General features: G+C 40.5%; 1 protein-coding gene across 2 annotated transcripts in view; it reads left to right on the plus strand.

Moving 5' to 3' along the window:
- SCAPER (S-phase cyclin A associated protein in the ER) overlaps positions 1-16,785 on the plus strand; it is a 142,333-nt gene that overhangs the window by 112,566 nt on the left and 12,982 nt on the right. For both annotated transcript variants that reach the window (XM_017816921.1, XM_017816922.1), the window contains exons 28-29: positions 6,421-6,658; positions 9,713-9,862. In XM_017816921.1, the coding sequence (XP_017672410.1) occupies positions 6,421-6,658; positions 9,713-9,862 (388 nt within the window). The remainder of the gene's footprint in view (positions 1-6,420; positions 6,659-9,712; positions 9,863-16,785) is intronic.

A 16,785-nucleotide genomic window follows, 5' to 3' on the forward strand; every position in this document is an offset into this window, starting at 1 on the left:
CTAGTAAAAGAGAGGGAATTTCTTTTCATTACTGATCAAGATATTTAAAAAAGATTTAACTTTGATATTGATCTTACTTCTCAAATGATAATTTTTGATACTGGCTAATAAATGCTTGATTGATTCTTGTAATTGAAGTTCTGCTATGGATGTAAAAGCACAGTTTTCAAACAGTGTAATACATATAAGAGATCGTTTCTTGAAAACCTTAAGAACTTGTAACCACATTTAATCTCATTTTGTAATTTCTGTGCCCTCTTCTGTTACGCAGTGAGAGTCACTGAGGGTGACTTGAGACCTCCAACTGGAAATCCCATATTTCTGCTGCTGTATTGCATCCATTGCTATCAGTGGAAGTGAGAGCTCCTTTCTCCCTGATGAGTAAAAAAAAAAGTTGTCTGAGAGCTGAAAACAGGGTATTGTCCCTTATTGTATGTAGTGAGAGATCGTAAAAAGCAGCATGTCTGAATACTGAGCTCTCTCTGCTTACAGGAGATAAACCTGACATTTGATACTTAGGCTCGAAAACTGTGTCCATAATAGTGCTTAACTGTTGTTTGCTCACCCCTAAGAGTAACAGTAGCCAGAATTGACAACAGAGACATTTTTATTAACCTGAAATAAAGCAAAATATTAAATGGACTATATACAGCATAACAGTGGTTTATATGGCCATATAAATCTCTTGCAATTTGTGTCCAATTCCAGATGTCCAGTAGCAACGTTCAGGATGATAGCCCTGTTTTCCAGAGTGTATTAATGTAAATATGAGAGATACAAAGCCTATTTTGGGCCCTTGAGTCCTGACTACACATATGAAATGTGCTTGGCTTATACCCACAGGACAGAAAACAGTGAGCAGGCATGGAATGCAAGGAGCATTAATAAAGGTATGACCATGCTGCCCTAGCTCAGCTTTCCCTAAAATCAGGAGTGAAGACTTAGGTAAAAATCTATATGGCAAGTCCTTCGTCAGCATAGCAAGGATTTTGCTTATGTTCCTGTCTTTTCCTGTCTTTCCCAGTGTTCATCAAGTCTAGATGCCTTTTTCCCCTGTAATTCTCTGGAACTAAGATTCCTGTCCTAGAAGTTTAGTTGTTACTCTATGGAGGACTATAGTCAGTGCCTTATTTCACTTTTTCCCATTAGTATGAGTGAATAAATTCATACTGACCACAGAGTTAATGCAAAGAGCAGGAGGAAATTATCAGCAGTAGTGTAAGGGTAAATCACTAAGGCAGAACGTTCTTCCTAAGAGCGGGACGGTGGAGAGCAATAACACACATGGCAAGGAGGAAAATGAGTTGTGCATAAGGAGAATATTGCAAATAATAGTCCCTCAAATTATGTAGTTTCTTGGGACATCAGCTGTTTAAAAATGTTGCTGTTTTCTTGATGTAAGAAATGTCTGCAAGCTCCCTTGTTAATCTGGGAAAATAGAGTGTGGGAGCAGTGCAGTAACTAAATTGTTACTGTTCTATGTTATCTCAAACCAGTGTGGAATATGTATAAACCTGTGTCAACGGCTAACTCAGTTGTGGATTACAAGATGCAACGGCAGAAAGCTTCAGATTCAGGGTTTGATCCTGGGAAACCATGACTGTTGTTTCACAGACACACAAGGAAGGAGGCTGGTCTGGTTTCAGTTTTATTACAGTAATTAAGATAATGTCTGTTTTGGCTGCTGGATGGCGAATCAGATGCAAGTCTGTCTGAACCTTGGTTGTGCTTCTCAGCACTTCCAGGGGACAGCAGCTCCAGCAAGTACTGAAGTACCTAAAACTTGTTCCTGAAATTACTAAAAGGTTTCACATCATCGCTTTTACGCAGCAGTGCAATCCCTGCCTTGACAGCGTGAATTGTAACAGGGTCTGATAGGTGCTGAATGCTTCTTTATTCTTTTTTTATTATTATTTTGCCTCTTTATTTTGACATCTCTTTCTAAATACAATAATTTAAAAGCGAAAAGTACCGATGATAGTTTTTAAATCCTAACAATAAAAAACCCCAACAGATTATATTCTAAGCCTGTTGAAAACTCGTGTTGCCATTTTGCTCCATGTTTTTAATCAGGAGTATATGTTTCAAATATACAAACATTACAATGTATACCCTTGGAGAGGCTTGTCTGCTTGTTAGCTCAGTCAGTTTTTAAAACAATATATTTTCAGATATAAACAGTTTGCTCCTATTGAAGCCTGGAGAAATTGTAGTTTTATACTTGTTCTGCGGAGTATGCTGTTTCTCATCAAGCTGTATTGAATTCCTGTTTTTAATAAATAGTGGTGTATTTTAAGCAGTGAAGTACCACTGTTTAGTATCTTTCTTTCACGTGATGAATATATCCATGTTTTTAAATTCTTAAGCCTTTTTTGTGAGTCGTAAACCCCGTACCAATTCCTGAGACTCCTTGATGGCCGAAGCTGAAAATCATAATGGTGACCCATAATGAAAATTCCCTGCATTTCATTAAAACTTTTTATTTTTTTTAAGAACCCGCAGGTTGTTTGACCGTAATATAAATATTTGCCTGTTTTTCTATGTTAAATATAAAGACTGGTAAAGTTTGAAAGCCTGTCTGTTTTCCCAGCTATATCAGCCAATGTAAAAAATCCGGTAAGTCCTGCTTCCCTTCAGGGATTAATTGAGGGGGTTTTGTCCATAGTGACTATTTTACTTTGGCAGCTGTTACAGACACAGAGACAAAGCTTCTTTAAACAGGAGAATTAAAAGGAAGCACAGCTACAGGAATCTTTCTGAATTTCAGTTATCTAAACCCCAGTTTTCTGGCATGACATTGTCATCTTATGTTGTGAAGGTTTTTAGGGGTTTTTACTTCAGTCTGTCCTGTCAGTCAGCGCTGAATTTTCACTGGGCTTTCCTTTGAGGTGGACTGATAAATGTGTGAAATGCACTGTTGTACAGACTTGACCAAAATCACTCAAAGTACCAAATGGAAAAGTTTGTGCTTTATTTTCCGACATCTCGTGTAGATTTTTTAAAGATACTTTAAAGCCCACAGTGAGTATGAATATCATCTTTTACCTTTTTATTGTAAACATTTAGGCTTAAAGTGGTGTAACTGACAGTTCAACCCAACAGGAGCCAGTGGCCTGTTCATATACACATGAACCATAATACAGGCAACATCAAAAATAAATGTTTCTGGCAGTTCGTTCATTCCATCAGATCTAGCCGAGAGATTTTTAATTTCTTTTTAACAGCTTTGTCCTGTGGTATAACTTTGAAATTTTTGGTCTTTTCTGTGAAAAAAATAATGTTTGCATTTTGAGCTATTTTACAGTTGACTTTTTTATGTGTATTTTGATTCATTCTCTGCTCCAGAGCAGCAAAAAATGGTAAAAGGATTTCATCCAGCAATGTAAGCTTTTTCATATGGAATTGTTTAAAAATAATGATGGAGTGAGAGTTGAAAGCAAGCTGACTTTAACCTTTGGTAAAATTGGTCAATCTTCTCATTGCATATAGTCAGAAAAAATTCTGTGAGGTATCATATGCAGTAATTAATTTGGGGTTATCATTTGACTGTGAACCTTCTTTTCTGTTTTGTACTGCCGAAAAAGCTGAGATTGAAATTAAGAAATACTGGTTGGCAAGATGAGCTGTGCTCTCATGTGATCCCTGTGGCAATAAACATTCTAGTCACTCAGGAGGAGTTAAGTGACGGTTAGCACATTTTGGCTACTGCATCCTGCAAAATAAATCATTGGACATCAGAAGGTATTTTGAAGCGAGGAGTACTGGGGAGTCCACAGACACACAAAGCAAAGCTGTAACCATGGTGGTCCCAGACCTGTTTGCTCTCCCTCCTTTTGCAGCCATCCCGTCTGGCTCCGCCTCTGCAGCCAGGTTCTCGTGCCAGCAGGGCTTGGAACTGTGCAGCAGGAATCTGCCTAAAGGCACAGCTGGCACGGCCAGGTGATGGCTCAGGAAGTGTCTCTGCTGACTCCATTCACACACACTCACTTAAAGACCACAGAGCTTCAAAATGAAGACTTTGGCCATGGATTCCAGGCGTAGGAGAAGGAAAGCCATGCCATAAATTGTTGTGCAGTGTGGCCCCACCCAAACACACTTAGAACTCTAGTAGTTTTTCCACTTTTTATTCTTTATAGAGTAAATCTTAATGTCTTACGGAAAACAGACACAGCTACATTTCTTTTGTTCTTACTGTGTTTCACTAAAGATCTGATTGCTTCTTTCAGAGACTTGTGAACTACTTCTGCAGTCTGGAGTGGTTTTTGTACAGCACAGGTATCTCAGGAGTAGGACTGGGGCATTGATCCTGGAGCTAGCAACAGAGGACACTGTGCTTAAAAGCTTTTTCAGTAGCACTGAACATTCACAGACTGTAAATAGAAATAACTCAGAAAGAAATTGTACCCATAAGTGCTAATTTCAGGTAAGATCACTCCCTGCACATGTGATCCAACTGGTGAAAAGCAGAGGTGAGTCATCTGAGCAACTGCTTTGTGAAGGTAAAGATATGAGCAGACAGTGATGGAAGCAGATGGGTGCCAGTAGAGCAAGTTGAGAACAACCCAAATACCATTCTGTTGTATTCCCCTGGGCTCAGGGCTCCTCTGGGACATGGAGAAGGCAGGTTCATTACCCTGCTCTGCCTGTTTTTCCCTTCAGCCCAAGGAAGCGAGGGTATGCTGTTACAAACAGAAATTCTCGTGAACAGACTTTGGTTTGGGGGAGGTGGTGCTTTCTTACCTACTTTATTTGCTTCACTAGAAAAAGTGAAAACAACAGAACGAGGTGGTGGTTGCCAAAAGTTGGTAGTTGCTGAGTTCATGGGTTAGTTGCTCTGTTGAAGACAAGTGTCTGTATTGTAAAAAGCAGGAATAGTCAGCCTGCCTGGGATCTGTGTTGGAAACGTCACTGGAGCCAGAGCAGTGTCTGTAACAGAGGGGTGCAAGGTGCTTCTGATACAGATACAGAAGAGATTATTTAGAGCTGTTCTAGTCAAGGGAAAGCTCTTTACTGGTTCTGGTCAACAGGAATATTCTGAAGCCTCTGTATGTCTGGTCTTCAGTGTTGCAGATTATTTCAGAAAGTGGTTCTAGTTTCCACTACTTTCCCATTTCCTTTGCTTTTATTTGTTATAAAAGAGAAAAATATCCTCATTCATTTGGGTTTTTATAATATTTTCTCTTATCACCTGTCATGTTTTCCTTTAATTATAAAAAAGAATAATATCTTCGATATTGACACTTCCTTCTTTTTTTTCTTTTCCTTTTCTTTGTTTTTTGTTTGTTTTTTTTTAAGATGGAGACATAGTAGATGAGATAAGGGCTAGATTTTGATGCAGCGTATTTTCAGTGTTACTGTTCACTGTATCTTAATATTTTAGTGTTTCCTTTGATTACCAGTATCAACTAAATGTGTTTCCAAAGTGAAGTTTGTGTAAGTTACGTGATGGGTTTGAATTAGAACTCTGAGTATATGTAACTTGCTGAATTATTTTTGGGCTTTATTTTGTACTTGCCTGCCTCCCCCACGTTATTTAGCTTCCAGGGTAGAGACAATCTGAGTCTTCCTTAGTAGTCATTGTCCTGCATCATCTTTTGGATTATTAATAATGTGAAAAAACTAAAGTAGCACAAATCATGGAGGGGTTATGTTAAGTGCTTTTTAAAGTTTGGATGTGAGAATGGAAAGGGCGTCCTGGGTTATTTGCCTGTCTGTGCTGATACCCTAGATAACCAAAAGCCTTCCCCATTATTTGATGTGCATGCCCAAAAGGTGGCAAAGAAACCCAGTTCCCACGTGCACGAGCTGTGCTGGTTTGTCTCGAGCGTTTCATACTTAGCTGTGTTTTCCTGCCCTGTGCACTCTCCCATAACAGCATCTGACTGAAATAAGAAGTAGTGTGTTTTCTTACTGCACAGCTACTTCATTCCTGCAGAGCTATTTGATTAAGATCATCTGTTCCCAGTAACTTCGCTCCGTAGGTAGGCAGTTGGTTCCAGTGCCTGCAGCCCGTCACTGCGGCACTGAGGGGCTCCAGGGAGTTCCCCCACGCTCCTGGCTGCTACTGCAAGCAAGAAAGGTGAGTGTAGGCTACTGACCTGAGACAGGGCTTGCCTGGAGCCCCTAAAGTGCTCCCAAAGTGCCCCCAGGCTTCCAACTTCAGAGCTGTCAGATCTTTGTTCTCGCACTGGTTTCGAGCACAAGCCCCAGGATGTGAAGAAAGATGCTGAACAACACAGTAGCACTGCAATTAGAGGGTGTGAGATGGTGCCCTAATTACTGAAAGTATTTTCTGGAAGTGCTGTGGTTTCTTGACACATTAGCCATTGGTTTTTTTCCTTGTTACCAGTTTACTGCTTTTCTACCACGTGCTGTATCCTGGGCAAGTTCCTCCTCAGCCGGCTCGATGTTTTTTGGCAGGTCTTGGAACATTTTTGACACCACACGCCAGGACCCCACAGGACTAACAGCAGTTCTTCAGGCTACGGATCTGGTTGGAGTCTTGCATATGCTGTACTGTGTTCTTTTCCACGGGACAATTGCAGATCCAAACACAGCCAGTCCTAAGGACAGCTATGCCACCAACACAGTGCAGGTTGCCATTCAGAGTTTACGTTTCTTCAATAGCTTTGCTGTTCTTGACCTGCCTGCCTTCCAGGTAACACATGTTTTAAAACTTTCCTTAGTATGACAATGTTAATTATTGATTATACCTCTGGACTGAGTTTTGTCTCTAAGATCTTAGTTACTGAAGGAACTTTCACAATTAAATGTTTAGCTTTTGTGCATGAAGTTTGTAACTGTTGTTATTTCCACTATATAACTGTGGATAATGAATTTAATCAAAAGCGAAAGTTTAGAATACATGAAATGCTAAATCCAATCCATTATATCTTCTAGCTTCTTTTTACTTGCTTCTGCTGTACTGTGTTTTATATTTAATGAGTCCCAAAAATGTAAAAAGAAAAATTTTTATCAAAAGCACGAAATAAAAATTTTTCTACTGTGAAAAGATTGGCTTGTAGTATAACCACAATTTCCATTTTCCAGTGCTTTCAGTGGCCACCTGCTTTAAGATTGTGCAAGTGAAACTGAAAATCATTTGATACCAATTTTTTTTATCCAAGTAAAATTTTATTGACCAAAATTGTAAATTTAACTTTTCGTAATTTTAATTAGAGAAAAAATGAAAAAAAAATACCTGGGAAGGTAAGTCTCTGCTTACCTTTGCCTGTGAACAGAGTTCAAGTGTAAACGAATCATTTTGCTGTACAAAGAAAATACAAATACTGGTATATTTCTCAGATAAATTGGCAAAGTTGTATTGTTAATATAAAACACGTGTCAAAAAGCATTGCTTTGAAAACACATTTAGCAGCATCAACCTTATGCAATTCATCGGAACAGGTTTCTTTTAATATGTAATTGGTATGTAAATTGTACCACACACTCCATCTGAAATGCACTAAACTCAGAGCTTTGCACAAGTGAAGAATTTGATTTTAAGTCTCCAGTTTGTGTTTCTTGCCTTTGATTTTCAGTCCATTTAGTATCTTTAACAACAGCAACAAGCCATTTGTGTAGCAGTGTTCGTTTGTATGGATGCAGCTGCAGGATCCAGTCCAGTCAGGGTTTCTTTGCGGGGACATAACGGGATGTTTATTGGAGTTTCATGTAAAACAACCCTTACACACGCTACTGACTCCAATTTCTTTCTGTAAATCAAGGGGTACCAAAGTAGTTCTCTCCTCCCCCTTGCTCAGTACCTCTTGGTTTGACACTGGCTGTTTATATGTTGCTGTGGGTATTACAGGTACGTGCCAGAGTCAGGTTTGAACTGGGACAGGTGCAGCTTCCAGGGGAGCTACAGCAAATCCCGCAGGCTGAAGGGCTTCTCCCTGATGGCCCAAGATTTTCAAATCCCGAGATTTAAAAATTATTTTTAAAACACCATCTTCTGCTTACACTGCCTGTGTTTATCCCTCTATCAGTGCCATAATATCTCAGCATTTATAAGAAACCATTAGTTTGTTCTACATAAAATGCTGCGGGTTAGTCACTGCTGCATGAAGGGTGCAAACCCAACCCGTGTGAGACGTTTCCCTCAGCTCCCCGGCACAGGGCTCGCTCAGGAGGAACCCCTGAGCTTGGTCTGAGCTGTAGCATCGTGCTGTTTGTGAGGGACAGGCACACTGGTGCAGCCTCACAGCTCTCCCTTTCAATGCACTAATGTGATTTGTTCCTGTAATGTTAAAAATAGCACACCTGAGGCAGTTGGCTGTCCATCCTGACCCTGTGGGCCGGAGCAGGCTGGCAGACAGCAGAGGGAAAAGCCCCGTTTGTGCACTGTCTGATTATTATCTCCAAGGAATAGTTTTATCACTTATTAGTGGGACTGTAGAATAGGGGGATTTGATTAACAGAAGAGGTCTGGTATTCTAGAGTTTGTATTAGCACAGATGGCTCATGGGTATATATTTCATTTGATTTGACAATCTAAACAATTGAAAGATGGTAGTGAGAAACAACACAGGGTCCTGAGCTGATATTAATTCTGGCTAAAAAGGAAGCATAGTTTCCTTGAAAAATTAGTTTAACTTTTATACACAAACTCAGGTGCCCTTTGACCTGTTGTTATCAGGGAAGGTTAAACCCAGAGTGCTGGGTCACAGCATGCGTGGCCAGCACTAATTAAATAAGGGTGGACCTGAGAACACGGCATTTACAGGATGTAAAGCAGTAAATGGTGGCTGTTTTGGGCATTAAATGTTGAAAATATACTGACTTACCAGAATGCTTGAGGTTCAAGGTGGAAGGTATCCACAGCTGAGTCTGGTTTAATTGTCAAGGATTCTACTTTTGGTGGGTAGATTTGGAGTTCGATAAGACTAAACTATGCTACAGCCTGGGATTTATGTACATGTGCTTAGCACAGGCTACAAGGTAGAAAATGAAGAAAACTCTGAAATGAAAGAGATTTTCTCACAGGCCTGCACTGCTGTTTCATTAGAGTTAGGAGACTGTCATGCTCATTCCTTGTGCTTTAGTTTTCCCCTTTGACCCTGTGTCGCTCTGTCTGTTTGACATGTTTATTAAATAGAGGCTGTAGGCTGCGCAGATAAAATCTAATTCTGAATCTCCACGTTACAGCAATTTGCCTACATTTAAAAAGCATCCCAAGAAGCTTTACAGCTGAGTGTTCTCTCCTTTTGGATGTTTCTAAGTTTTTTTAATGTTTGAAAATTCATTATTTGTTATTAATCATTGTATTCCATTCAGAGCATGAGTTATTAAGAAGAAATGCATTTTGCTCTGTTGCAGAAATGAAGATGGTTTGGTTTCTTTTGCTTATCCCTAAGAAATATTATTAACATTAAGTTTTCCTGGAACATGTAGTGTATATCAAATGGAACGGTCAGCCTAAGGCTCCACTGAATGTCAACTAAGCAGAATCCAATTTTTCCTGTGTGCCTTGAAAATTTGAATTTATTCTTGCTTTTGTGGCTTTTAATGTTATCGTCCAGTTGTGAACGATAAGTGACTGGAAGTGAAGTGACTGGAAGAAGAGATTCTGTCCTCTGCAGCCATTGCAACCAAAAACATAGTCTGTACTGAAAAAACCCAGAAGGTTGCAGCTGGTGTGTATACAATTCTAACAAGTTCTAGGACATACTGCTAGAGTGTAATTTGTGTTTCTTGGCCTTTTTTCCAGTCAATTGTGGGTGCTGAAGGACTGTCCCTGGCCTTCCGGCACATTATCAGCTCCCTGCTGTGGTACTGCTCCCAGCACACCTGTGAGGGGCTGCTGCACGAAGTCATTGTCTGTGTGGGCTATTTCACTGTAAACAACGCAGATAACCAGGTAAGGCAGATGGCAAATGGGATCAGAAGTTATCAGGGGCACATTTAGTCATGGTTCCCTCCAGAAAACTAATCCCCTCAACATTGGTTTTGAAGCGCTCGGGATTCGTTTGAGCACGAAGTGTGTGTTTGCAAAAGAGAAACTGAAGTTGTATCTTAAGACAAAGGCATTAATTTCATGTGGCCATAAGCAAAGTCCCTGTTCTTATGCAGACAAGGATGCTGACATTGCATTGATTTTGACTAGCCTTGCTCTATGCCAAGGTATACTTAGAAACTGATATTCTTAGTTCCAAGTTAGCTTCATGTCAGCTTGATCAGATGGTTGTGGTACTTTTTTTAAAGCCAACTAAGCTACTCTGCCATGAAGACTTGTCCTTGGATGCCAATGTAGCCATCTCCCTGTTTGCTTATTTAAGTTTAAACCATTCTTCTCCTTGAATCCTTTCAGTAGTAAACCAAAATACCCTGTCCAACAGACAGTGGGAGTTGCCCTTTAGCTTCCCTGACTGTGTCCACTTTTGCCAGTGGATTCTCTGACCACTCTTATTTGCTTATAAAATAACCCAGACACAAACCTCCAAAAAGATTTTAAATATTTTAGTCTTTAAAATCTCCAGGTTTCCTCAGCTTATATGTAACATCTCAGAATGTATTGGGCAGGGCAGAGGTTGGCATTGGCACTTTTGAGTATGTGAACCTGACTCTGGATGTGTAGATACTGCATTGTGGTGCCCACATCTTGGGTATGGTTCAGTTGGATGCTGTATCTTGTGGAGTTACTCACGGTGTTCTCTCTCCATACGTTTGCCACCTGCTTCCTGGTTTTGCTCAAATTTTGGGGTAGGGGTTCAGGATGAGGAGCTCAGTGCCCTCAGTTCAGCCGATGAGCAGAAGGAGTAAGTGGTAAAACTTTTCAGTGAAGGTTTAGAGAAAAGCTGCTCAATGTTCTTGACTATAGTTGAGAAACTTAGACTTAGAAATTCTCTATAGTTATTGACTGTAATTGGAACACTGTCATATCTTAAAGCAGACAATGCTGTCACAAGTATTACATAATTCTGTAGTGATGTTTCTGTGGCTTTGGCCACAACTGGAGGGAAGATCCTGCAACCTTCCTACCCTGTGTGACCAAATCCCACTCAGGATCTGGAGCTGACTGGGGGCAGCACTTTAATGTGGCCATTTTTAAATCCGTGTGATGTTGCTGCCATTTTGAGTCCCTGTGCTGCCTGACGGGTCGAGCTGGCACCCAGAAGGGCCGGCAAACTGTGTTGTCTTTTCTCTGCAGTTTAAAAATTTCTGTTCTGGCACACAAGTACAAACAGATGTGATTCATTGCGTGGAGGATTTGCCACTACAAACGTGCCAGGAAGAGTGCAGAAGAGGGATTTCCTCCCAGCAGTTCCAGTCTGCAGTGCCCGTCGCTGTCGGGGCCCCAGGGCGAAGGTCCGACCGTGGGGAGCGGGCACCGGGCCATGGCAGCAGCTGGCTGGGGCTGGGGGTTGCCATGGGCCATCCAGAGGCAGTACGTGCTTCCCAGACGGGGATTTGGAAGGGTCTTGGAGTCTTCAGCATGTGCACTTGGGCTTGAGGTCATGTGCAATCACTAATCTGCCCCGTTTCAAGGTTTAAAGGTGGTTTATCCAGCTCTGGGAATCAAGTTTAGGGCTTTGATTGAACAGCCGTAGTATGCCAGTACTTTTCATGCCCTAAAAGCTGTCTTTTAGGGTGGTTTGCTTTAGAGGTACTGTCTCAAGAGATATCATGATGTGCTTAACTTTTTTGTGTTATTTCTGATATTCCTCATTAATAAGTCTTTAACTGAGGAAGTGGCATTTTGATTTGGCTTTTTTATTTAAAAAAAAAAAAAAACGTTTTTAAGAAACTGAAGCGTTCCTCGTTCATGTACTTGCAAAACAGAGGGAAAGTTTTTTAGTGAAAGGAAGCAATTTTCCTATTACTACAAGGCAAAGCAGTAGGACTTGCTTACAGCCGTTATTTTCAGGTGCTGCTGGTGTTGTGACTTCCACTAAAGACAGACTGCCTTTCATGCAAAGGGAAGTGCTTTCTATTCATTCAGTTATGGTTTAATTTTTTATTATGTTATGAGCTTCCAATTTTTTTTCTTTCGTCGTTATTATCCTACTAAAAATAAAAAATTGGTCTCACAGTGAAAGTTTTCAAATAGTAGGCTTGAACTCCTGGCAAGAACAGTGTAATAAAAATAGATACACTAGACTCGAGCTATGAAAACAAATTTCCATAAAGCCAGATAGTTCTGTTTATTTAGTATTTGAACCAACTTGAACTGAGTCAATAACTGACATATTTCAAAGCAGATTCATGTTCTTCTTGCAGTCAAATGTGCATTTGTTTGGAAATGTTTGTATGTTAAAGTCTTTCCCTCTCTAAATTTGTATTCCTTATTACAAACGAAGGTATGTTTTCAGTCCTTTCAACACTCCAAACAAAGAAGGTCAAACAGTTGTTTGGAGTTTTCAGTATCTCTTTTGTGATTCCTTTGTCTACCCACATCAATGGATAAATATCCAAAGCAGCACAGTGGAATAAAGAAAAAAAGGCATTAATTATTAAAAAAAAAAAAAAAAAAAAGGCAGTTCCCCAGTTTGGAGAATAGATAGATTTCTAAAAAGGAAATTTTACAGCCTGTCAACCTCAACATTGACCTTCTGTAGTAGTCCTGTGATTTAAGTAAGTGAACTATTACCACTGTGCAGTCAAAATCATAAAAGGGCAATTTCCTAAATATTTCACATTCATAGAACAAAATCTTCCGAGAGCATCATGTGCCAGTCACTTAATGTAACATAGGTTTGTCTTCGTTTGTTGCGCTGGCTGTAAGAGTCTTTATGTTTAGCTGAGTGGCAAATTGAAAAGGAAAGGTTTTCTTCTGTTGTATGGCTTTGACATTCCCATTTCCCTGCAGTTTCCAGGAGCCCAGAATCCGAGGGGGCCTCCCGGAGAGTCCCTCACACACACACGGAGGCAGTGGCTGGGCTCCCACTTGGTGTTTTCACCACGGCTGGCTCGTGCTCCAGGCCCAGTGATTCTGTTGAGGAGCAGTGAGGACAATGGATTCCTAAGGAACACATTCCTAAGTGTTTTGATAGTGCTTGCTCTGTTTATTTTAAAAAGACTGATTTTGCTGACTCTGCCCACATATAATATATTAGTAATATTCCTTTCCTTTTTTCCTATTTTGTTTTAACATTCATAAAGCTTTCCCAGGGCAGCTGCTGTCGCTGAAGAAATAAATCAGTTATGAAACTGAAAGTTTCAAAACCCAGGGAGTGTTTCTTTAATATTTTAAATGGCCCAACGTCAGCAGTGCAGCCTGAGCTGCACTGTCTGTTTTGTATCGGCATGTGAACTCGTGTTTACTACAGAGCCAGACAGCCCGGGCTTCACAGAGGGTTCTGTAATTGTGCCACAGCTTTATTAGGCATCTGCTCTGCATGAACTATGAGCAAGGAAAAGGGATTCTCTTTTTTTGGCCACCATTTAATCTGCCACCGTACGAAAACAGGTCCCATGGTACTAAGGATAGACACATAAAACTAAACTGCATAATAAAAATAATGTCCAATCTTTCAATAGCCAGCCGTGCTATATCAGACTGTGGAATTACAGTTTCTAATTAAAATGTTCTTGTTAATTAAAAATATCCTCCTATTTCATTAAATTTTTATTCCCTTTCGTTGTTTGATTTAATTAGTATAATGAATATAATTACCATGTGCTGTCAACTCACCTCATTTGCATATTATATTGGATAATTGAATGTGGCCCTGTAATTAAATTAACACGAATGACAGACGATTTGGCTTCTTTCACATTGCTGCATTGGGAATAGAAATCTTTCCATATTCATTGCAGTTAGGGGATATTTTTCATCTGAAAAGTCCTCACAAATCAGATCCTCAGACTGAGGATCTTGTCTGACAGGCTCCAAAAGAAGTTGCATTGTTCATTTGCATTGCTATCTCTTTATTTAAATAAAAATAGCTTTTGTTCTCCCAGGTTTTGGCACACAGTGTATTTAGAGTGCTTTAGGAGAATCCCACTAACTTTGGGGACTTGTAGGATATGGAACTGTATAATTTTTATAGATACTATTAATAGATTGCAAACCCAGATCTCCTCAAAAGAGCTGGAGGAAAGTGTGTGCAGCTCTTCAAAACATAATTATAAAATTAAGATTTGTAAATAGAAGTAAAAACTTTTCTCAGAAGTTTTTGGAAAAATTTGAAGACCCACCATGTGTCTTTCAAAAAGGAATTTCATCCCCCAAAACTTTGTCTTCTTCTTCTTTCTCTGTCCCTCCAAACCCTCTGTCCCTGGACGCTTCTACCCACTAAGAATAGTATGTTATGCTTATTATAAACTTATAAATAATTGAAATGCTAATATCTGATAATCCATGTGTTGAAAATAGAAGCAAATGGCATTAGATTTAATAGTATCAATCACTTACTAGAAATTTCTCCTTGCTGTATAGATGTGGAAAACTTATTGCAAAATACGTTTCAGGCATCCCAGCTAAGCTCCAGTTAAAGGAGCAAGGAGCAGTAAGATTGCAGGATGTTTTGGAACAGGAATTTCTCCCATGTTAAATATATAAAACATCACACAGCACTATCACAGGTATAAATATAATGTTTAAAGAAACTAAAATATTGTATGGTAGGCACAGTTCTGAAAGGATCATGGAATTTATCACTCATTCCCAGCACACAAAGCATGGCAGTTATTCCCCAGGAAAGGCTTCATATCAAGTTGTCTTTTCCCTTTTTTATTAAATGATTGACTTATAGTTATATTTTCTTCCCTTTTTGTGTGTGGTAAGTCTTACTTGTGTCATAAAATGGCAGCACCCTTTGTCCCCCAGTGTATATCACACACATATATCTGTGTGACATTCATCCTGACTGTGGTTGGAAGCACTGTTGGGCTGTAAGGGACACTCACAGAGTGACTTTAGATTAGGAGTGACCTTTGGTGGGGAAATTATTTTGTGCTTTTGACAGAGTTAGTGCATATTGAGTTTCAGTATGTGGCCAGTTTCCTCTAGTGTTAGCGTGGAGGAAGAAAAATACTCCTAAATGGAAAAACTGTCAAAATCAGAAGTCGACAGGAAAACTTGGAAGTTATAAAAATATTCCGTAGAGTTTCCATATGGGTTGTTTACTAAAGGCCATCATTAAGCTTTCATTATTTGTGTTGCTTTTGGGGCTGTGGAGGGACTGGAACAGTTTTGATCTGGTAGGTGGAGTTTTTGAAAGCACAGCACAAGAGTGAAGATGCAGGAATTGGAAGTTACCGTGTAGTTAACATCCCTATCTGTAAGTAAATAGTATCCGAAATTACTTAATTCTGATTTTCTTAGTTTCTTCTCAAGAAGGATTTTTAGGAGTATTGATTTCATGTTGAGGTTGTGGGTTTATTTCTTTAAACCTTAGAAAAGCACAACCCTGACCTTTTAAAGCTTTATAGGTCCGCACAAAAAACACGCCTGGTAAATTTTGTGAAATAGCTGATTTTGGCAAGCGAGTGATTCATGTGAAGTTGTAGTCTTGACTCCCATTTAGAAGCACTTCAGCTTGTGAACGAAAATCCCCTAAGGATTAAACTCCCCACGTTAAAGCGGAGTACATTAAGCCAGCTCTGTAATGTGTGCTTTTGCTCCTCAGACCACATAAATTCACTTAAGTGAACCAGTGTCTTCAGGAAGGATGGCATTCCTGTCTGGGCAGTCAGGGAAAAGCAGGGACGCCTCTTAGGTAATTTGTCAGACACCTTTGTTGTTTGAGCTGACTGATAAAGCTTTTCTTTTCTAAGAATGAACCATGACAAAGCAAAGCAAATATGGCCCAAGCATTTGGGGCTGCACATTTCGTGTGTCACATCTTAATTGCATTTCCAACACTCCGAAATGCATCCCGTTTTAGTTTTTTTCTATTTTGCTCTTTGAGAGGATGTGGGGAAGGTAATTTAGTATGAGCAAAGACTTAATGTGAAATCAAGTGCGTGTGGTTTCGGTTCATGGTGGGCTGGCTGACTCCTGTAGGGAGGGGGAAGAGAGAGTGCATAGGAATTAGTGTGAGAAATGAGCACGTTTGGATTTATCGTATTGTCTTATTCTCAAACTGTAAACACAAAAGAATAAACTTATCTCCCGGTGTCATCAAAGCCAGTGCTTTCAACAACCTTAAAATACAGTCCGTAACAAAGCTCAGAGAGGAAGAGAGAGAGCAGTCAGCTAATGCTGCCTCCAGAGAGCAACGTTCTAATCTTACTCCTGGGTCGGGGATAAAAGGAGTTTGGTGGTCTCAGCTTAATCCCCAGTGGAACTTTGTCCACACGAAAAAGCACCACACAGTTTGGCGTAATCCTGCTCAATAAGCAGTTTGTTCTGGGCTCGGACCTGGGCCTGGGCCGCTCCGGGTTTGGCCAGTGGCGCTCCGGTGGCGCGGATGGAGCCGGAGCTTGCGCAACGCCCGCCGTCCTTCTGCCCTGCTCCCACCCTGGCGCTCGCTCCTCTGCGTGAGAATTACATTTCACACAGAAATTTAAAACAAAGTCTGAAGCCTGCAAATATTTAATCGGGCCTTGTGAGCTATTGTCTGTCTCGCCTCATGTGTGAGGGAACTCCCTGTGCTCCTGCCATAAACTCTCGGTTTCCCAAGTCTCTGCCGACCGCGCTGCCTGTCCCCGGCGTGGCCGGCCCCATGCAGAGGGAACGCCGGCCTGCTCTGTGTTCACAGCGCTGGGCTCGGCCAGTTGACAGTTCTTCCAAGCACTTGGATGCTGCTCTGAGGGTGGGAGCCTGCAAGAGGCCCAGAGAAGTCTCCCGAAGCTGTTTTGTCATGTTCAGCTCAAGTCACACTTGATCGGAGCGAT

The sequence above is a fragment of the Lepidothrix coronata genome, unplaced genomic scaffold, assembly GCF_001604755.1.
Source record: "Lepidothrix coronata isolate B3197 unplaced genomic scaffold, Lepidothrix_coronata-1.0 Scaffold58, whole genome shotgun sequence".
Classification (NCBI taxonomy): Eukaryota; Metazoa; Chordata; class Aves; order Passeriformes; family Pipridae; genus Lepidothrix; species Lepidothrix coronata.